The sequence below is a fragment of the Protopterus annectens genome, chromosome 4.part0 (genome assembly GCF_019279795.1).
Source record: "Protopterus annectens isolate FY-2018-M chromosome 4.part0, PAN1.0, whole genome shotgun sequence".
NCBI classification, from domain to species: Eukaryota; Metazoa; Chordata; order Ceratodontiformes; family Protopteridae; genus Protopterus; species Protopterus annectens.
In genome coordinates this window covers 700662874-700686864 of record NC_056733.1, presented here as the reverse complement: position 1 = coordinate 700686864, position 23991 = coordinate 700662874, and the positions used below count along the sequence as shown (strand labels likewise).

The window sequence follows — 23991 nt, the reverse complement described above, 5'->3', positions numbered from 1 at the left end:
GCAAGACCCCAAGGCTCTCCTGACTCCTTCTCTATTTCTATATCATACCCTTAAGCTACTGCTCAGTCTGTAATGCCTCTATTCTTAACTCTCTCATTATCCTTCTGCATCACTAACTTTCTGGCTATTATTTCCCTAACTGAACCAGCATTCTATTTCTTCATGTACTATAACAGTCAGTGTCATACACTGCAATACCTACATACTATTTTTGGACACTATCTACTTATAGGCTTAGTATATGGTGAGAGTGACTGTTACTGTCTATAATGTTTTAACTGTATAGAATTGTCTAGATGTGTAGCATTTATTGTAACATCTTGTAGCATAGTTTGTGTTCTTTCATCTTATTTTTGTATAGTATTTTCTAATGTCATTTGTATTTTATTGGACTATACCATATTTGCATTGAATTATATGTGGAGCTTTTCTCCCCGGGGCTCTGCTGAAAATGGGTTCTGTAGACTCAGTCAGACCACCCCGGTAAAAAAATGTCAAATAAATAAATAAATAGAGGATAAGTGGGAGATGGTGGGTCATAAAGAAGTTTATTAATGAATATGGAGTAGAGGAGGGGGAGGAATGGATCTTTCTGGTACACCTTTGGTAACAAGTGCAGTTTCTGATTGGAAGAATCCTATTTTAACTCTGAAGTGTCTGTCAGTGAGGACGTTTTTAAACCAGAGAGGGGTGTCTGGACTGATTTTTCAATTAGTTTGTTTCGAGAAGATATTGTTCAATGAGGTAAAATGTCTTTGTCAGTGCTATAAATAGGTTACCTGTAAGGAGGCCACTGTCAGAGTTTAAAAGGATGTCATCAGTTAAGGACTAAAATGCTGTCATAGTACATTATCTAGGCCAGAATCTATGTTGTTTGGAGGAGAACAAGTAGTACTGCTGGATATAGAGGGAGAGTTGGGTATAGACTATCTTTTTTAAAAGTTTGCCTAAAACTGGGAAGATGGATATTGCATGGAAGTGGGTCTATATTATGTGAGCAAAGAACCTCTTCTTCTAACACATAATCGACACATATACAGCGAACACTGTAAACCGTGAATGGCCACGTCCTCGAATTTTTTCCTTGGAAAAAATTCAGTTGACCGTTATCGGGAATTGCCCTTTTCTTCAAGGTAGAGCGATCTCGGAGTGGGTATATTTAGTTAGGGGGTGTGGGGGCAAAGCCCCCCACTTAATTAATGTTTTAAAGTTTGTTTTTTATTTTACAGCCACGTGAATTTTTTTCCCCAAGGAAAACATTCAAGGACATGGCCGTTCGCGGTTTACAGCGTTCGCAGTATATGTCTTGATTATTATGTGTTCGAAGAAGAGATTCTTCGATCACATAATATAGACCCCATGGAAATGAGAGGTATCTTTTGGGTTGGTTAGATTTGGGAGGGGTTTAATTAGAGCAGTTTTCCAAATCTGTGGCATGATGATTTGTGTGAGACATAGATTATATATGTGGGTGAGAGGAAGACCTAGATGCTTTCTGCAGTAATGTATTAACCAGGGGTTTATGTCATTAGATCCAGGGAGTGTCACTGGAAATACTTTCAAGTAGAACAGAGATTTCTTTGGGACGTATGCATTTGAAGCGGAGGAGGAGGGTGAATGGTGGGGGCTGGGCAATGCATGATCTGTGGGAGGTGGGGTTTATTCATTTGTGGTTCTCCTGTTGACAATAAAATCATTCTTCAACAGATAACAGAGTTAAAACTGAGAAACCAAATAAAGTCTTTCACAAGCAAACCTGTGTATGAAGCAAATGCAGTTCAGATCTTAGCCTTTCAGAAGTATCCTTTACTGATTTCCCCTTTGCTAAATGATGTTTCTTAAGTAAGAAAACTGTCTAAATTAAGGGCAATGATTACATTAACATTTGCACAAACTATTGGCATCTGTTAAGCTAGTGATAGACCTATGCCTTTCAGAGAAAGCTTCAGTGTAAGGATATCCCAGGTAAATGTCATATATTTAAGTTTAAGCTCTTTTATGAATGGTATAAACTCCTTCTTGTGCTGAATAACACCGGAGAATTAGTTAGTCATAGTTAAATGAGCATGGGGCCCTTTAAATTCAGTGACAACTTTCACTCATGCATGTCTGATAACTTGCTGTTTATCTAGGAAATTATTAAACCTGATTACAGTTTTAGGAAGGTTTCCAAGCTGTGTTGACTTAGCAAGAAAAGATCGATGGTCTCTTTTAATTTTTACTTCCATGCTAAAGTCCACCACAAATAAGGATTTAAAACACTCTAAAATAAAGTTAATAATGCTTTCTTTTTGTGCTTTTTATGATAAGCCAATATGTGTATATTATGTCTAGCTTGATTTTCACTGTCATCTAACTTTTCCTTCAATAATATGTTTTTATTCTTCATGAGAAACATGACTCTAACCAGATGAATGTGTTATCTATAACATATACAGAATTTTCTAAACCAAACATTTTACCTATGGTGATGGTCAACATCGATTTTATGTCTAAATACTGGAGTTCAAATGCTCTCTGGAAGTCAGTGGGTGTATACTGGATGCCTCTGCAATTTCAGTTCAACTGAATTTAGTATTTGGCATTTTTACTTTGTGTCATACCTCTCAATTGCTTCTGAATTTGCAGAATTCCCTGATTTTGTGCCTATATTGCCCTGTTCCTCATAAAAAAATCTTGATTTTTTTTTTTTTGTTAGATCACTGAGGATTATAGTCAGTCAGTAATAACAGAAATTACAATTATAGTTCTTATTGTACAGAAAATGTAGCGTTGTCGCCTCACAATAAGACGCTGTCCGGTTCGATTATCAGCTAGACCGTCTTCTGCGTGGAGACATGCGTGAATGGGCATACCTTCGTTGAAGGTTGTGCATCAGGCTTGGCAAGCCGGTACGTAAAAATAAACTGCCAATCATTAGCGGACCGGAGTTCCGCTGTGGCGACCCCTAACCGGGAAAAGCCGAAAGACACAAACAAACATTGTACAGAAAATGCATCCTAATGCAAAACTTGTTATCCTACCAGCATTTTAAATTAGAGTAATATTTTACATTTTTTTAACTGTTTTATATTTCACCTAGAATGAGCCTGAAATTGGTCAATATTGATCAGTGCACAACCCTGGTAAACAAATATAAATAAATAAATATTTATAAATTGTCTCTAATTATGGGCCTTTGTCCCACCATTATTTACGGCTTTGGAAAAATTCCTGAGCAGAAGGTATTGTCTGTGTACCTATAGTACAGATTCAATTACCATTAGAGTCTGACAGGCAGTAAGGCTTTCAGGCTGTGACAGGAAAAGTTTTATGAAGGGATTTATCTTATCTACTGACATTGTTGAACAAATCAGGTTCTTGCTCATTTTCCTAGAAAAAAATTGTAGATTTAACTGCTTAAACAGAATATTTCCTGAAAACGCTGAATGCAATGCTTAATTACATAGCACTGGTGTAAGTGCTGATGAGAAATTAGTTGCTTGCATACTCAATCATACCAGGAAATCCGCCAACTTTGCTTTTTTCCCCACATATATTTATTGTCGAAATAGTCTGCCTCTCAACTGGCCAGATTTTGCAGAATGTCCAGATTTTCATCACATATTTTTGGTCTGTTCCTCATAAAATAAATGGTTTTCTGGCAAATTATTGACAGCTGAAATTTTTAAATAATGACACACATTTGAATTTCAGATGTTATAGCCTTCAGAAAATGCATACTAATGCAAAACCTGTTATCCTAGCAACTTTTTAAATTTATAAAGCAACATTTTAAAGATTTCTTGCACTAAGAGGTTGTGAGGTAAAATGGATGATATAGACAACTGTATGATTTCACTGCCAACACTGACTTGATCTTAGGAATATATGTAGCAAGTAATTAAGCAGTTTGGCTGCAAATATATTCAGTGCCTCATAAAATGAGTAGCAATTGAGTGGTGTTAAGTTAGTCTTGTGGAGTGCATGGTTAACTTCTAGAGTGGTGAAGTAGGCATATTTCATGATATTGATAAGGCAGTTTAGCTCACAGGGATAAGGCTATGAGTTCCTTAAAGAGTTTTACCCCATAGTCCTGGGCTTGATTAACTGATTTTTTAATTTTAAACTGTGTGACTCTGAGCAAGTCACTTGCCCAGATGATGCTTCTGAGTCATCCCTGAAAAGAAACACTTGTATCTAGCGGGCTTACCTATTTAACAGGTAAAAAATTAAAATATTGATGTATACATAAGAAAATCAGGTTTGATCAATATGTTTTGTAAGCTGACAAACTGAAGGAATGACCTGTAATTCTGCTATTTACTTTGTGTTAAGCAAAGCAGCTCTCTGGCCACTTGTCTAAAGTGATAGGGCTCTGTGGTCGGTATCCATTTCAATAGGACAGAGGAACTACTAGTCCTTAAATTTCCTTAGTGGGCAGTGAGATAGTCTGACAAAACTACTCTTGATAAGTCAAATAATTGCTGATGCATGTTTAAAGAGGCCAAACACTTTACACTGAAATTTTCAAAGCTAGAAACGTATATGTAATATTGCACTTTGCCTACTTCACTGTGTCAGAGACTTAGTACATATTCAGGCACTTTGTAGATATAGCCGGCTGTTAAGTGCTTACATTTTTCCAGGCTCCCTATTGAAATGTTGCCATCTGTAAAGTCAAGTGCCAACAGGCTGGAAAAAAAAAACAGCAAAAATGCAGACGCGTTAATATCAAACATTTCTCTTCTCCTTTAAGCTTGCCATCCCGCACCCCAATGTGGGAGTGAGGGGCACTCCCCCGACTTACATAAACCAACTCTGAGATCACCATACCTCAGAGAAAAGGGAATACTCTAGGAATGGCCATCTTGGACTTAGTATATATAAGTCCTTTTTGATAATTCAGCCTCAGCATAAGGGACTTGCTAAAGTGGGTCTCGACATTTCAAATAGTCATCATTTTTCCATATGCTTATTTACAAGGTGTCCATAGAACTACTCAGAATTCATTTACAAGTAATTTGTGGAAACTTATATACCACAAAAATACATTAACCACAATCAAGAGGTTACAATCATAGAACTAAAGTTTACCATATTTCAGTACAGAAGTAAATAGCAAGGCCTCCCTGCCCTTGCTCTCTGGTAGTTGTGACTGCATGAGATACAAATGAAAATTATCGGTAATGAATATGGTTGTGCTCTGTACTCACCAGTCAGGTCTGTCCATGTGATAGCATTTGTAAGTATCCAACTGACTAGCATAGGTTCATAGGTGTGTACTAGGCTAATGGCCCTGGAGCCTTTACAAGCTTAGCCCATAGAAGTGGCCTGGCATTGTGCCACCTGTCATTAGTTCCCAGTGCCTCTATCAAGTAGAGCCACTGGAGTGATCTCCGAGGTGAACTTTCTATTTCCCATCCACTCATCAAGAGTTCGCTTGAAGAGGGCTTGTGAGGTGCTCTGCTTGACATGTATGGGAAGTCTATTCCAGAGCATGGGTAGTATCTGGGTTATGACTTTAGCTAATTCTCAGACACACATAAAATACTTAGTTGCTATAGCACTATCCAGGTCTCATATTCATGAAACATATTTAGCGAGCTGCATGATTTCATATTTTGCACTGTCTAGGCCTTTGAAGGATTTCTCCACTGCATCATTAGGGGTTCTAAGTATGGGAATATGGCAGAGTTAGCCTAGAGTGGTATTACATTTCATATGTAAGGAGGTTCTGAACCAGCATGAGTCGTATGGCTTAGAAGAAAAAGGCTTTACCCTGAAGCAGTTTAACTGTCACTGACTGGTCTCTCCATTTGGGATGATCCAATAAAAGTGAGGTTGCCGGTGTAGCTGTACATGTTAAAATAGAGAGTTTAGCCCCATTTTACATCTAATGGTAGTTTCACCTTTAGTCAATCACACATGCAGTTATTTATTGATTGATTGCTTGACTGATTGATTGGATGCCTGATTGGAGAACCCTACTATCTGACAAATGGTAGTTCTTTCAGTTCTCTCTCCTCAGTCCCAACTTCCCAAGTACTCAAGTCACGGAACATTTTTATTATATTATATTATTATATTATTCAGATGTACTACAAGTCATTTGTCACTGTTTTGTGGTATTTTCCAGTCACCTTTGGTTACACAACCAGGTAGTTAGCATATATAAGTAAGGGTGTGAAGTCCTCCATGTTGTGTGTGTAGGACAGGCTTTGCATCTACATTTTTTCCTTAATGTGATGCACAGTTGAACAGGTATGTTACTCAATAAGTTTGACTCATCCAGCCTGCTATTGGCATGTGATGTGCTGATGTTTCAGTTATCATGATTACTAACTTAGCCCTGCTGGGCAAATTCCTACTTACAGAGAAGACCCAAAAAAACAGAGACATTAAACAAGTGATACAGTAGCTTTTATAAAATATACAGGGTTCAAAAGAGGATGCTAAGATATAATACTTGATACATCTTTGTTCAGTGAGCATTGGGAACATCTGTAGTCATTAAACAGTGTGTACATCTCTGCCTATTTAACAGTGGGCATGTTTGTGTTCATTAAGTATTTGTATGTCTATAATCACTGGGCTCTAAGTGCAGGTGTGTTCAATGTATGGTGGGTATATCTGTGTTCACTGAACAGTGAGTACATTTGTGCTCACCAAACAGTGGGCAAATCTGTATTCACTAAATGGTGGGTACATCTATATTTATTGAAAAGAGGGTACATCAATGTTTCCTGAACAGTGCACATTTCTAAATTCTGCATAGGTCTTAACCTTTTAGGTTCATAGGTCCATAGTTAAATACTAGGGTCGCTGCCAAATTGTAAGCCTAGCCAGTTTCACTTTTGGTGCTTAAATTAATCTATACTATTTGGTGTTATACTGTTTTTATCCACCACATGGTTGATAATTATTTATTATTATTAGTAAGAATAACCATAGATAATTTGAGGGGACTCATGCAATGGGTAAATCATTGAGGAGCTGTAACTGTCCATTAGTAGTACAGGGGGCAGTCCTAGGGTAAATGTTCTGTTTTCCATCCATAGAATTTGTGCTTCAACATGGATAGGGATGAATTTTGTTTATGCACATGGGGAATCTCTTCCAGAACAGAGGTATCTTCTGCGAGATATATCTGTCTCTCAAAACCATTTTATTGATGTTGCAGAAGAGATTTAAATCCCTAGACCAAGTATTTCCGATGTCATTTGACTTGCTGATGTGCAGTAAATCCATCAGTAATGGGTCTGAGGATGCCTTGCATGCCAGACACAGGTCACCTCTTAGCAGTCTGTAGGACACAGCGTATAGTGACAGGGCTTTGACTTTGTCTATGTAGCACATGTTGTTTAGGGCTTAAATCCTTTTAGTAAAGTATGTCTGTGGGTGTTCCAGTTGTTACATATATCTGGACAGATAAATGGCAAAGGAAGCATTTTATTCAATGACTGGCTTAATGAAAGCTCACTAAAGGGGGGACAATGACATATCTAGATCTAGACACAATCCCTTTTTTGTAAGCTGCTCAATACAGAAGGACTTTCTTACAACAGTGGACGCATGTTGGTCGAAAGTTAAGTCACTGTCAACATAAGTTCCCAAATTCTGTACAACTGGGTCAACTTTTAGGGGTGTATTGTCAATATTAAAGTTCCCCAGGGTAGACAGCTTCCCAAAGGATGTGATAATGCATTTTTTTGCACTTAACTTCAATTCATGATTCTAGTACAAGTTATTTATTACAGATAAACCTTCCTGCAGGATGGCTGTGTCATTTAGGGAATCAATGACTGTTCCTAGCTTGCAGCCATTAGCAAACATAGTCAAACAATGCCCTTTGGTACTGGCTTTTACTTCAGAGAAGTAGATGCCAAATAAGAGAGGTCCCAGCACTGAACCCTGGGAGACTTCACTAGTGACTGGTCTATTTGTGGAGGTAGCTTTCCCTATTTTGATCTCCTATGTCCTATCTGTGAGCCAATTGACAATCCCATGGGTGATGTGGGGGTTTATTCCCAGTTTATTTAGCTTTTCTGCTATGAGGTTTAGCTATGAGTGTGGCATGGTGTCAAAAACCTTGGCCAGGTCAAGGTATGCACTGTATACTGTTTAACCTACATCTATTAATTTGGTGACTTCTTCAAAAAGTCCACCAGGTTAAGTAATCCCCTTGACAAATCTAAACTGAGATGGGTACAGTGTTTGGAGGTTCCCTAAGTTTTAAGTTATTAGAGTCATGATAAGACTTTCTCTCACTTTGCATATAAGGCTGATCATATTTATGGGTCTGTAATTGCCTGTGTCTGTGGAATGTCTCCCCTTATGTGGGGAAATGATTGTAGCTTTTCTACATTCACCTGGAACAAAATCTGTATGGAGGCTGTGGGTGAGCGGTGTTATGGGGGGGGGGGTGGCTAAATCGTGCTTCATGCTATTTAAAATGCATCCAAGGATATTGTCAGGATGCATCAATGCATTATTTTAAGATTTTAATGGCTCTTTTAGAACTTGATATTGTGTGATAGCTCGAGATGAGTCAGTTTCACATGTATCTTGTGGGACAAATGGAGGGGAAAGAGGAGCAAAGTTTGAGCTAAATTTATCAACCAGTAGGTTCATTATTTCTTTAGCCACAGTAAAGGTAACATCATTCACAATCAGCTGGAAGCATTGCTGCATTGTGCTCCTGAGAGTAAGAAAATAATTAAAAAGGCTTTGTGATTGTCTTTGACTTTGGTGGCTGTTTTAGCCTCATACTTGGTTTTGGTGGATTTTATTAAGTTCCCGAATTGTTTGTTTATTTCAATGGCATTGACAAGGTCTCTATCATTCTGGGAATTACTCTTCTTACTTTTTGTCAAAGTTCTCTTCTTTTTGTTTTAAAGCTTGTTGATATTATGGTTCCATCATGAGGCTTTCCTTCTGGGGTATACCCTACATGTGTTCCTACTGGGTACAGCTACATCTATGCAGCTGTTTACATGCGTGTATAGTGTAGTGATGTACATTTCCATGTATTCAGCACAGTTCACTGGGTTTGGTACGGGCGTATCACTTAGGAATAGGCAGTTTGTCTTAGAGAAATTTCTAAAAGGTATCTTTGGTGGAAGGAGTCTTTAGTTTCAGTTTTATTTTGAAGGAGATGGCTATAAAGTCAGACCTAAAAAGTGATGAAGATACACAAGGGATGGTACAAGATGCTGCCATATTAGTAAGGACAAGATCCAAGATGTTATTTCCCCTGGTGGGTACTCTGACTAATTGATCCTGGGCAGTCATATTGATAAAGTCCAGAAATCACTGTGCTTGAGCAGTATTAGTGGTGTACGTTTTGCAGTCTATTGTTGGATTATTTAGATTACCCAGGAAAAGAGTACTGGGTTTAATACTGAGTGATTCCAGCTCCTGTAACTAGACATTATGGCTTTCTTGGGTCACAGAGGGAGCTCTGTAGCCCTACTGACACATACTGTGGGGCCTTTCTGATGCAAAAAAAGCTGTTCCTACCTCTGGGTACTTATGTGGACAACTCTTACTTCATTCAATAATCGTGTTTCATCCATGGTCAAGTAATTCTTTTATCTGGTCCAGTCAATCTCCAAGGGAATATCTTCAAGATCCAAAAAGTCACCTTACCACTGTACTCTTCCCTTATCAGGTCCATCATTGAATATAATGCCTCCTCCAATGTATGTACAATTCCAAGCATATCACTCAACTGGAAAGGTCCCAGTAATTTTTAACCCAAAAATGACCAGTTTTAATTCCATCAGGTATCCTGAAAGATTAGCACATCTCTCGTTATACTCAGTAATCTGCCAGTTACTCTGAAGTGACCTGAGTCTCACTTTTTGAGCCACAAAAGGCCCAGTTCTATTTGACCTCCCATTTCTTCTCAAAACCATTGAGTCTGGAAAACTTTGTACTGGAGACTTAAAATTTACACCAACAAATAAACAAGAGTCGATGGCGGGATTGATTCTTAACGCAACGTATTCCCAGCCTATTGAATAAGTTATTACTACAGGTCAAGCAAAGTACATCTTTGTCTGCCTTTAAGGAAAGTCTTGATGATTGGATAAATAGACAAATTTACAGCAGGGTTATCATGTATGGCCATGCTTGATTTGGGAAATGGGTACTATTAATTACTCATAAAAGGTGTCAAGATCTTTTAAGTGTGTGTTCTTAAATGTAGATATATCACTAGGCCTCTTATGCTCCTTGGGATGCTTGCCTAATATCGTTCCTCTGTTCTTGTGTTCCTAGCAGTGTCCCATTGTACAGCACAAGGGATACATCTAGTGAAAAAGGAGGAGGCTCAAAAAAAGAAAAAAGTATATTATAGCTGTAGCCCATGTATAGGAATATATATGACTAGTATGCAATATATGTAAGATACACTTGCATTTAAGAGTTAGGCATAACAAAAAAAAAATCTCACTGCAGTTGACAGCATGGGGAACACAGTGTTATTATAACTCTCTTCCATTCTTTGCTTCCCAAAAGATGGGATGCTGGTAAAACAAACTCCCCCTAGAATTAAAGACGTTATTATGTAGGGGGCTAAAGGGATTAGGAGGGCAAGTGAATAGACAGACAAAGATGAGTGGCTTTTTTTTTCTTTTTTTGCAATACAGCTAATATAATATGGTCAGGAAGGGTCATAAAATAATCTAAATATATATACCAAAATATGTACTAACATACTGAAAGCTAGGAACTACCTCAATCTGAGCTTTAGTGCCAATATAATGTTGATAAGTGTGGGCTTGGTGACACTACATTGTTACCTTGGTGGGACTGATTACATGACGGGTGGTGTCTTGTCCTGACAGCAGATTTGATCTGTAGTCTGCATCACTTTAGCAGTGGTGTCATTCAAAATCTGATGATTAATATTAGTGCACAGCTGAGGCTACTGTAGTCCTTTCTAAGGTTCAGTCGGTTTATAAACTGGAGTGGCAAATGTGATGGTCAGGCTTTTAGTATAGGATCATAGGAAGTTTCTAGGCTATTGGCCCTGAGGCCCTTACAAGCCTAGCCAAGAATTTAGCCCATGTTCCAACACATCAGCACCTGATGACTCTGACCAGCAGGGAAACAGGTGGAATCCAGGGGTGTAATTTCTGTTCCCCATCCAGTTATCCAGGTTGCACTTAAAAAGGGTTAATGAGGTATGCCGCTTGACATGGAGAGGGAGTCTATTACACAGAAGGGGGAGTCTCTGGGACACAAATCTGTCCCATCAGCAAGTTCTATTGATGTCACAGACCTGGCTGAGGTCGTGAGTGTGGGTTACTCGAGTGGAACTTGACTTGCGGATACGCAGCAGTCCCATCAAGGTGGGGTCTGAGATTGTTTTGTATGCCAGACAGAGGTCACCTCTGAAGAGTCTGTATGAGATTAAGTAGAGGGACAGGGCTTTTACCATATCTGTGTAGGGTAGATGTTTGAAGACCTGGATTCTCCTGGTGAGGAACCTCTGTGGTCTCTCCAGCTGCTGCATGTGCTTTGTGAGGTACATGCCGAAAAGGGCATTGCACTCAATATTGGGTCTTATAAGGGAAGAATACAGGGATGTTATGACCTCCTTGTCCCTTGATGATATACCCTTACTAATGAGGTGGGCTATGTAAAAATCTTTCAATACAACGGAGGCAATATTGTGGTAGGTCTTGGTCTAAGCTGCGGAGTGATCTAGTTGGAGAGTAGTGGGATATAAAGGAGGATATGTTTGGACAATAGAATGGTTGGTATAGGACAGAGTGTATAATCTGAAGCTGAGAGAGAGAAGAAGCAGGTTAAGTAGTTCTAGCCAGTTTAAGTGTTTAAGTGAGACACAGTGATGGGTTTTATAAGTATGTTGTACAGAGAATCTGGCTACCTTTTTATATGTTGAGTCTAGTTTAGCTAGGAGTGGGAATATTTGAGAACCATACAGTAGACTGGGTAGGAGGTAGGTATGAGAGAGGGTTAGTTTAGCTTTGGACGTGAGGAACTTTCTGTTTCTGTATAAAATGCCTAGTTTCTGATGGGTCTTCCTGATACAGCTGTTGATGTGCAAGTCAGATTTAAGTTGATCGTCTATAGTAACACCTAAGAGTTTGATGTTAGATTCAGCTACTATTGGAGTGTTATTGAGACACAGTATAGAGAAAATAGATTTAAGATAGTTATGATTTTTCGGGAGAAAGAGCAAGAATTTGTTTTTTTTAGGTTTCAGAATTACTTGGTTATTGGTGAGCCAGGTTTCCACTGATGTAAAGGCAGCCTGAGTAGTACAGAGGAGACTAGTGGGAGAGTGAGAGATAATGATCATTGCAGAATCACCCACATTGTTTGTATATATTACATTGTTAGCTTCAATATAGCTATTTAGTCAGATTCTATTGTAATTCCTACCCTATACAGAATTTTATGATCATATCAATCAGTGATGACATCCCCAATTCAGTACATGTATGTATATATATATATATATATATATATATATATATATATATATATTTATATATATATATATATATATATATAAAACTTAAAAACGTTTATATAACACAAAGCTTCTGTTGTGTAAACATCTCACTATATTTTCTCATTTATAACTGTAAGTTACATTCTGTCACAGTATTGTTCCAGTTTTGCTGTATGTATGTTCTTGTATTTTCGCCCTACACTGAAAATGGGTTCTGTCAAGTTGAATAGCCTGATCAAGAGAATATAAATAAATGAAATAAATACTGAACACTTTCAGTATGAGGTCCATTTTCCATACAGCACTGATACATATGGTTAGTAATAATGACCTCAGCACAGATTGAAGTCAAAAACCTCAGTAGGGATGATGTGGGGGTGTTTGGATTGAAATATGCTGTCAAACCAGGTAACCATAGTATCTTATTACTGAGGCATCAGTAAGATGAGGAGCATGTTATGCTCAGCCTTGATGAAGGCTTTTAATAAATCAGGAAAAAGCATTCCTGCACTTCCACAGAATTCATCTATTAAGAAACATGATCAACAAAGCTGGATTAGAACCACATCTCCTCCATACCCCAGAAACCATGCTAGGATCAGATAAGAGCTCCTATGATTTTAGAAGGATGCTTGTGCCCTATTTTCTCCATGAGTTGCAATCAGGCTGGCAGGCAGTGTGACTGCCTAATGAGAAGACAATGAAATGAAGCTGTGTCACCATCATAGGTTCATAGATTAGTACTAAGCTAACTGCCCTTGTGGGCCATTTTAAGTCTAGCCAATTATCCCTTGTGAGACTCAAACCCTGCACCTTGTGTTTGTAAGGCAAACACCTTAACCATTAGGCCACCCTCCCAACCCCTTTTCTCATCAAGATGTGTATACCGTTACTTGTTACAGGATGGGGGATAAAGAAGGAAAGAAAGGACCCAGCTTGAAATTCCTTGGCACTGTTTGAGAGAGCAGCAAACATTGAGCATGCTTATACAGGACAATTATTTAACGGGTTAGGTGACGCTGAAAGAACAGTGATCATGTCTCCCATTTGCATATAAACTAATACCCCTAGAGGACAACACATAAGTTGATTATAGTAAAGTTTTGGGGGAATATTTTAGACACTTTCAAAAGATGTTATCTTTGGTCATGGGCTATTAAACTTCCAAGGACAATACCTCTGCAGGTGGCGATGTACGTTATGGGGTTCAGAATGCCAGTCAAAAATACTATGGTACACAAAGTATGCTACAGATTGCCGAATTTTCCACAGTAGTCTGTGGAACTTATTACAAAATGTGATGTTCACTACTTTCAGCTAATACTTAAATACCAACTCATCTCCCAAACTGACATTATTATACACCTCATACAAAAACAGAGCAGTAAAGTACCTCAATGCTATATTACTTTAAAATACATTATAATCCACAAAAAAAGCATTTAATTTCATAGATTAAACTGCACTACAATCCAAGTGAACACTTACTTAAACAGAAAACTACAAGACAGGCCACAGCATCATTACCTCCATGGAAACCATACCGTGCACAACCGATACCTTTACAGTGATGTACTGTGCACTATTAGTACCATGTCTGACAGTCTTCTGAGTACTACCAAGTACTTGTGATGGCAGTATACTGTGTATTACAATGTCAGACCTAATACTATACTGTGTATGACCATTACTGCCAATGAGCATGTACCCTGTACTGTCAGTACCTCCTCTGATACCATACTGCCTGTTCTTACTATAATAGGTACTAAAAGTATCCTCTCCACTACTGTACTCTGTATTATCAGTATTGCCTCTGATACTTACTGTGTACTGCCAGTACTGCCTCTGAGAGTGCACCCTGCACTATCAGCACCAGCTCTTATACCATACTGCCTGTTCATATACTGTAATTTATTTACTTTATTTTATTTGACATTTGTTTACTGGGAGTGTCCAACTGGACAGCTGGTGTCCATTATCAGTGGAGGACTGGGGGAAAAACTCCAATGAGTACAATAGTTACAGCATTTAGAGATAACAGTAACAAGCTACAGAGATTACGAATGTAGAATCAGTTGACATCATACTACAAAGGTATAACAATTTTGACAGGAGACATTAGAACTCGGGAGATACCTGACAAGTAGATTACACTGAGGTTATTGTAAGGCAACAATAGAAGAAAATAAGTATAATAATTACATATTTACCATGAGCATTCAATAGCATTCACAAGACGTTAGAGATACACAGCAATGTTGAGCACGTCAATAAGAATAGGAGGCATAAGGAAGTGGTACTGCTGCTGTGTATTGAAGGTTTAAGGCGGGCCATTGCAGTTGGTGAGAAGGTGTGTTTTCAGTAGTCTTTTGAAAGTGGGTGTTTTAATTTGTAGTCTAATGTCAGGAGGAAGACTATTCCAGGTGTTAGCAACTTCATTAGGGAAGAGGGATTCCCCAGAGCTATTTCTACATGGGATTTTTTTTCTATCAGGGCTTTATTAGTGGAGCGTAAATGTCTATTTGAAGTACAGAAGTTTAGTAATCCAGATAGGGCAGGTTGTTTTCTGGATAGTATAGTATTTGGTGTGCTAGGTTGATTTGGTGGAAGCGTGATAGGTTGGGGAGCTCGAGCCAATGTAAAGCAAGTAGGGATTGACAGTGGTGGGAATGAGATTTGGCACTGGTAGCAAATCTGGCGATTTTGTGGTAACATATAGATAGTTTGTTGAGATCGGTTTTATTTAGATTTGTTAGTACTGGACATGCATAAAGTAAGGTAGCTAAGAGATGGGTTCTGGCTATAGCAGTTCTAGATTTGGAAGTAAGGTACTTTTTGCAGTGGTATAGGGTCCCTAGCTTTTGTACACTTTGGAGATAGTTGGGATATATATTTGTTGAATCTTAGTTGTTGGTCAATTATAATCCCTAGTAATTTGGCCTCTGGGACTGGAGAGCTGGAGTTCTGTTTGCTGAGAATATAGTGAAAGTTGACTGGTTAATAGTCTTTGTTGGGTGGAATAGTATGAGCTGGGTTTTGCTTGGGTTCAGTATCAGTTGTGATTTATTTAACCAGTTTTCTATCTCTGTGAAGAATTCCTGGGCTTTTCGTTGGAGATGCTGGAGATTAGATGCAGAGCAGATTAGGGTTGTGTCATCAGTGTTTTGAACTATTTCGGCTTTTGTGGTAGCTAAGTAAAGTTGGTTTGTAAAAATATTGAAGAAAAGGGGGCCGAGAATGAAACCCTGGGAAACCCCTAGTGATACTGGGAGAGGTGGGGATAGGGAATCACGCCATTAAACTTACTGAAGGCAGTTATTTAGATAACTTTTGAACCAGAACAGGGTGGGGTGGTACATGTTAAGCTCAGAGAGGTGGGTTAAGTGTTTATTCTGGGAAACTGTATTGAATGCTTTGGATAGGTCTAGGAAGATGGCACAGACTAGTCTGCCTTGATTTCTATGTGTATTTATGATGCTGGTGAAATTGATTAGGACATTGGTGGTGCTGTGTGATGGTCGAAAACCATGTTGAGTTTTGGATAATAGGCTATTGATGAGAAGGTGGGTAAGGAGTTAGTAGCGAACACCTTTCAAGAATCTTTGATAGGGGTGAAAGTATTGCAATAGGTCAATAGTTAGAGAGGTCGCTAGAGGGGCCACCTTTGTGGAGAGGAATGACTTAGGACATTTTCCACAAAGATAAAATAGTGTGTTCAGTGATGGATCTATTTATCAATAAAGAAATAGGGGTACACTATGGCCAAAGATGCAATTTGAAGGTAGTCAGCTGGGAGGTTGTTGGCAACGAGGATGGTGAGTTTGAGTTTGGATAAGAGCTTCTGGATGGTAATGTGTACTAACAGTATCATCTCCACTACTGTACTGTGTATCAACAGTTATGCCTTTGACATTTACTGCGTACTACCAGAACCTCCTTCAATATCATACTGTTTTCTAGCAATGCCACTTCCAATCATACCTCTCAAGTGTACCTCATTTGTGGTCTTAAAAAGTGCATGTTCCTCGAAGTTCCACATTGAAAGAGTCTATCACACATTCAGTGTTAGGAATTTTTTTAAGTGAAATCCATGGTAAATAGAAATGAATCATATTAATTCATTAAATGATCTTCTTTGTAAGTAAAACCAGCATATTTTAACCATCCTATGACCTTCCTAGTTGAAGTTGTTAGTAAGCCATTAGTATGTGTTCCACATTTTGTCCATTTGTTCCACAGTATGAAGGCGAGTGTTCCTCATTTTGGAGATGGAAGGTTAAGAGCTATGCTTCCAATACTGTACTGTGTACTTCCAGTGCCTGCTCTGCCAATGTACTGAGTCTTCCCACCTTCTCACGTCACTACAGCAGTAGCAGCCCCAGTACTGCAATATTTAATTGCTAACTTGGTATAGGGACTAGTCTAGGGCATATTTTCAGCCATATCTTCGCTGGGCTATGACAATACTAAGAATTTAATATAAATTCTATTTATTACAGTATGACTGGCCAACCATACAAGAGCAAAGCCAGATGCGTATATATATATATATTTAGGATGTGAGCCAATGGCAATTATTTCTTTTTAACTAATGCATGGATACACTCTACAGTAAAATGCAATATTTACGTAACGTGAATACACTGTATTTACTTGTTTCGGTTAGTATTATCAGACACAATTATTTTATATACATATCTATACATTTATATACTGTCCAAATCGTTACAATCCATTTAACTCAATCTCAGTTCCCGTGAAGTAGTTCCCTTCGATAAATACAGGTATCATTCTTTCATCAAATTGATATGATTTGGAGATAATATAAACCATTCCTCTCGCAAACTGCCCTGCCTGATAAAGGGGCGTGTGGGCTTCAGCCAATAGTTGATGAAGTTTCTGTAGATCACATGCCTTTGGCCACGCCTCATTGGCTTGTAACGTTCTAACAACTGGTTGAGTTTGACCTTTTATTAGGTCGTCAGCTCGTGGTAGTTTGCACAGGTAGGCGAGTTACCCAGCTAAGTCTACTTAGGAGTACTGAGGAGCGTTGGGTTTGGTATCACTTTCTTCCAACATGCCGTTCGTGGACTTGGAGACCAATTTGCCTGCAAGTCGCTTCTCCAATGAGTTTGTGAAGAAACTCTGCTCTGTGACAGCAACCATCCTTGGAAAACCAACAGACGTGAGTCTCTTCTTTAGGTCTCAACTGTCCCTAATTTGGAATTAAATTTTAGCTCTGTACCTCCTAATCCTCTTTAAAGGTGATGACTTTTGGAGAAAAGGTGGTGAATTGTACATAATGATAGTAATTTAAGTTTGGCCTTTATTGACTTCCGAAAATGTGTATTAATTCACAGTCTTCTATCATGTCAATGGCCCAAGGTAATGGTGCTAATATTTCAGACGTTTACCTGATTTTCCCTTATTATTTCTGGATTTGTCCGTGATTCCGTTGAGATTTGCCTGTAACTGATTGAGACCCTTGGTCTTGTCTCCACCTCCTTATATCGTTTATCTGTGCATGCCACATCATTTCAGAGCGCCAGTTGTTTCTGCAGCACCCGCTTCTGGTGCTGTTTGCTGAATAATACTGTTGGTTCCTTGTTTGTCACTACGTGTTCCGTGGCCATGTTTGTAATAGTTGTAGTAAAAGTTACCTTCCCCTGTCATTCAGTTTTAAGTATTTTCAGAGGCTATGGTTCAACAACTGTGATTGTTAGCCTGGGTACTCATGCACCACCTATCATAGTTTGTTTTAGGCACCAGTAAACCCTGCAGTCAGTGGGGGATCCTGGTCCTGGGGAATCCCAACTACAAAAGAAATCTCATTTTGATTTTTTTGTTTACCTTTGTCAGACCAGCAAAAGTTAGTATAGCAGTCTTAAGTAATTAATAAAGCGAGTGGGTAATAAATCTTAGGATGAAGCATCCTAAGCATTGGCACCAATCTGCCTCTTTTAACATTCAAGATATATCAATGGTTGGTAGTGTGTTGTCAAGTTGCAGGCTTCATAATTACATTAAATGTTTTACCACTGACATTGTACCTTTAACTTAATTTCCGCTGGTGGGCTGTTTTCCCAGTGAAATTAAACAGTGTAGCTAATTGTCGGCATTTGTGATAGCAGGGGCATCTGGGTCCCCTTAATCGTCCTAGACTTTGTGGGGGACTTGAAAACCTGCTGCTGGTTGGGTGGAAATAAGAAGAAAAAAAACATTCTGTAATTATGCACTTTATCTTTAGCTCAGATGCTCATAAGCCTAGTAATTATTATACAGCAGAAACTTGTTATTGTAACATTTATTAATGTCTGTTATGTACTTCCCAAATAAAGATTCTAGTTGTCTACTGGTGTACTATGTTCTTCGTCAGTAAATATGTTTGTAATTAATTGCTATGTTAAACTGTTAATCGCTATGTAATCCAATATAACTACTGTCTGTTTATTTTAACTGTGGAGCTTTTCTCCCTGGGCCTCCGCTGAAAATGAACCTACATCCAGTCGGACACTCATGGTCAACAAATGTAAATAAATCTTAAATACTGTTGTGATATGATCCTGTTAGGATGCGGAGTCTTTCGGCTTTTCCCGGTTAGAGGTCGCCACAGCGGAACTCCGATCCGCTAATGATTGACAGTAGACTTTTACGTGCCAAGTTGACAGCCCTGACACACAGCCTTCAATGAAGGCAGGCCCATTCACGCATGTCTCCATACAGAAGACGCTGTAGCTGAAAATCGAACAGGATAACGTCTTACTGTGAGGTGACAATGCTACCGCAGCACCACCACCGCAGGTGATATGACCCCGTTAGGATAAAGCCCATAATCAGTGAATGAACACGAGTAACTAAGTGCTATGTATCAGCAGCAGTGAGGGATCAGTCTCTGCACCTACTTTGGATTTTAAGAAGCGATTATTGTCCCTATCTTCAGGGATGAGTTTTCCTTTCATAGAGTTTTAAAAATATTGGCAGTACACCAGATATTCGCAACTTCTTTGGGAAAAATTCTGGCCACAATCCGGCTCAAAATTAGGAACACATTTGAAATTACTCCTAATTAACTCCGTGTTTTGCATCAATGTGCACTGTTTAGACAGTAAGCAATATGAAACTCTAATGGCTGGCAATCGCTGGCAGTAATCCTGAGCAATTTACCAGGAAATTTATTTATTGACATTTGTTGAGCAGGGAAGTCTTACTGGGTCAGAAACCCATTTTCAGCGGAGGCCCAGGGAGAAAAGCTCCATTATAAAGTGCAGAATTTTTGACAATATACAGTATACATTACACATACAATTTAGGTCAACATATTATAATAGAGAATGAGGAGAAACCAATAACTTAAAGCATTATTTCATAAGATAAATAGACATTGTACATACAGGTTGGTACAGCATATTACAATCAAAATTGAGAAATTTGTACGTGTCTTAAAGTATTGTTATGTAAGATAAATATACATGGTAAAGCTTAGCTATGAAATAGTATTAATTTGGAGTTGGGAGTTGTCAGGGGTACATGATAAAGTGAACAGTAAAAAGGCAGGTTACTTCATGTCGGTAAAACTGTTGTATGTTTATAGAGTGTGAGGGGGGTATAGCTTTCTGTTTAGGATTACTCAGATGGAGGGAGAAGAGGATGCAGTAACCGAGAGAGATGAGATGTAGAGAGGGTAGGTAAGGAATAGTAGATTAGAAAAGAGAGAGAGAGATGTTCAGAGACTAGGTAGGCTACAGTAGAGAGAGATATATCTAGGTTAGGTAAGGAGTGTGAGAGATGTTTAGAGGTAGGGAAAGGAGAATGTGAAAAATGTAGGAAAGGTGTAGTTTGAGATGTAGGGACTGGTGGAGATGAGGTGAGTAATAGGTCCTCAGTTAGGGGAGAAAGGGTGCTTAGAAAATAGGTAGAGGGTCAGGGGAAGAGTTTTAGTACCAAGGATGGTTGGGTGGTAGTATGATGAGGGAGACAGGTAGTAAAATATACTTGGGATGTAGAGATAGGAAAATAAGTCCTTAAGTCTTTGGGAGAGGAACAGAGACAGATGTGTGTGTTGGGAAAGTGATTTTGTAGGGTGAGTTTGAAGGCCTTTAAGGAGTCTAAGGTTGTGATATTTAGGGGTGGGGTATTCCACTGTTTAGTGATGGAGAAAGAGTAGATTTTTATACCAGCTTTTTTATGAGGCTTTCATACTTCTAAGATTAGTTTTAGTAGAGTAGAGACTTTTGGATGTGGTATAGAGCTGTAGGTCATCTTTTAATGCTGGGCAGCTGACAGGTTTGTGTAGTATGTGCTTGAGTTAGTTGCACATAATTAAGGTACTGGGGAACATTGTTACAAGATATGAGGCAAAATCAGACAGTCTGTGAAGTCAGGGACAGTAACAGGAATGCATTACTCCTGATGAATGTTAATCATCAGTCACTGATCAGGTGTGGCAGTACTAGTGTTGCACAGTGTATTGCTAGCTGCGGAAATCCGTATGAAACTAGTGTTGCTATGACTTGTGTGTGTATGACTTGTGTGGGTGCACATTTATGTTGGGTTGCTGTGCATCTAATAATAAAATGTTGGCAATTTCTTTCACTTACCATCATAAACATAGCCCTTACACATGATAGGTGGCTATCTTTGGTGGTTTTGGCAAGAAGAGCTTATGTTTGAAAGCAACTGCGCATTGCCACAATGGCACAGTGAGTACCATTTCCATTGCACAGTGCTTTGTCCTGGTTGAGTTCTTGGCTGTGGCTTTCTCTATGTTGACTCTACATGCATTCCCAGTCTTGTTGCGTTTATCTATGTGCTCTGGTTTCTTCCAGCACCTCAAAGGTATGTGAACTGGCATTCCTTCAGTTTCCCTGATATATGCCAAACACATACATAACTATTCTGGATAGCAGTAAAAAATACAGTTAAATGATTATCTTTTAAAAGTAAGACATAAAATACATCACAGAACATCTAGACCTTTAGAGCTTCTAGGGATCTGGTGGCCCCCACTACACAGAACATTTAGACCTTTAGAGCTTCTAGGGGTCTGGTGGCCCCCACTACCCCAGACTATGTACCTGTATTTTGGCATGGACGTTATGCACTGCCCATTATAAAATCGGCTCCGCTAAGAGGTATGTACAGAAGGTTGCTGTAGTTATGTGGGGGGGGTGGGGATGATATAATCATTTATTTCTTTCATTTTCTTCACACTCAAACCTCAGAGGTGTGCACAGAAGGTCATTATAGCTTGTGCTGTGGATGGGTACCATGTGGTCATTCTTTCTTGTTACTTTTCTCACAGACTTCAGAGGCGTGCAGTGGTTACTCTAGCTTGTGTAGTGGCAATGTACTGCCTCTTAGTAACAAGTAGTTAGTAACAAGTAGGAATATATTACTGTAATCATTTATTTTTCTTTTCCTCACAATCACACATCAGGCACGTATAGAGGTGTCTGCTTTTGGGAGTTGGTGTGAGGAGTGAGAAGGTATGCTATGTTTGTATATGACAGCAGTGACTAGAAGTACATGGTGATGGCCATTTGAACTTTTGCTTTCATCCCAGTCTAACATTTGAAGGATGCACAGACAGTAATTGTCTTCATTTTTGGGAGATGGGAGGGGACAGATAGTATTTACAGATAAGATTTATGTATCCTCTCAAACATTAGTTTTGTTAGTGTGTTGTAAGCTGCTGTTGTGTCAGCTTTTAACATTAAACCTTGGGCACAACTTTTGACCTTCCAAGATCAAAATGATTGTCATGAGATTTTTGTTCAGTTCACCACTAGATGAAAACATTGGGAAGATGCTCTTAAAATGGGTGTATATTAGATCAGCGAACGCTTAAAAAAGCAAACGTTGATCGACCTTATGTAAGCAAAAGCTTACAATCTCGAACTGTCAGATTTATTTATTTATTTATTTTTTTTCCCCTAGGGAAAAAAATCGCTGATCCAAAACGCATACACACAACACAAGCACACCAAACAAACAGAAATCCACACACACACCTAAAATCTGACACCTAACCCTACGCTAAACTATGCACACACCACTAACTCTCCACTTACCTTAACCCAAACCCTAACCCTAAGGTCCGTCACTATCGCACACTCACCTCACCCGCTCCCTAACCCTAACTCACTTAAATCCACCCTAACTCTCATGTCCACACAATCGCACACATACCTAACCCGAGCCCTAACCCTAACTCACCTAACCCAAAATAGCGAAGCAACAGAAACAGACAACCAAATTCTTTCCCTAGGAAAAAATTAGAGTTTCTGTTGCTTGATATTTTTAACTTTCGCTAAAATAAGGTCGATCAATCAGCGTTCACATGTTTAAGCATTCGCTGATATAATATAGACCCTCTTAAAATGTACCGCAAAGCATCTGTAATCCTAAGGTTTCTGGGGAGCCTAGTGTCTCCCAGACCCTCCACTTAATCAATTTATTTCCTACGCACTTATTAGTGCTGTCTTGGCAGGTAAGGTATGATGAAAGGTTGGAAGGATGAGTAAAGTTGAACAACACTGATTTTTTACTTTATCACAGTTTTTGTTCCACCTATCATTGGACAACATGGTTAAATAAAAAAAAAAATAAAAACAAATAACATGCACTTCAGTGCGTATAGAAAGTCATGGCTTTTTGAAAAAACTGAATAGTAAGTCAAAATGTGAGAAAATGAAGAAAAGAAGTAATGTGTATGGTGGGGGGAGCAATGGAGGATATATGTGGGGGGGGGGTGAAACAGTAAAACAGTGGGGGGATGCCATGGAGACCTTTGCCAAGAGCCCCAGTTCACCTAAGATCAGTCCTGTACATAGGCTTGTTGTATTACCAGTTATTGTCACTGCCCCTCTCTGAGATGGTCCAACATAGCGTGGAACAAAGATCTGTCAAATTGTAAGGTCATGGTAGCTACAGTTCAGTCTGTGCATATTATTTTTTTATTTGCTGTTTGTTAACCAGGTGAATGAGCCCATGCAAACACCTTTGCAGTCATGCCTTGGGCCTATAAGGCAAGAGTACATTGATTTCAACTTGACCATTTCCTTTACACACATGTGCACTTGATTAAATTTGTACTTTTTTGCATCAGTGCAGTTGAAAACATGAGTATCAATCACATTGCTAATTGAAGACTTGTGCATTCCTAAAACTCTGCAGCATAAACTAAAATGTTGTTTATGTAGGGTGGCAGTGATAGTGATACTTGGACTGGAAGTGTCCAGAGGCCCTAACTTTAACACTTGCTGGGTCCCTCAAAATGCCAACTATACATACCTCTTAACCTCTTAGTGCAAAAAAGTAGTGGGAAGACAGACAAATTTTAATCATTGCTCTTATAAGCGTAGTTGCTAGAATGACAGGTTTTACATTAACATGCATTTTCTGAAAGATATGAAGTCTGAAACTAAAATGTCTATCATGTCATTCTCATTTGGCAGAAAAGCACACACTTTATGAGGAGGATATACTTGTATTTATGTGGCAGTAATGTGGACATTTTG

At 38.9% G+C, this 23991-nt stretch overlaps 1 protein-coding gene across 1 annotated transcript in view; it reads left to right on the top strand.

Moving 5' to 3' along the window:
• The first annotated feature begins 17424 nt into the window (after nucleotides 1-17424).
• The window catches only part of LOC122799539 (D-dopachrome decarboxylase-A-like), a 117295-nt gene continuing 110728 nt past the window's right edge, over nucleotides 17425-23991 (top strand). The window contains exon 1 of the mRNA XM_044068669.1: nucleotides 17425-17657. Coding sequence (XP_043924604.1) covers nucleotides 17550-17657 — 108 coding nt within the window. The 5' untranslated portion in view covers nucleotides 17425-17549. The remainder of the gene's footprint in view (nucleotides 17658-23991) is intronic.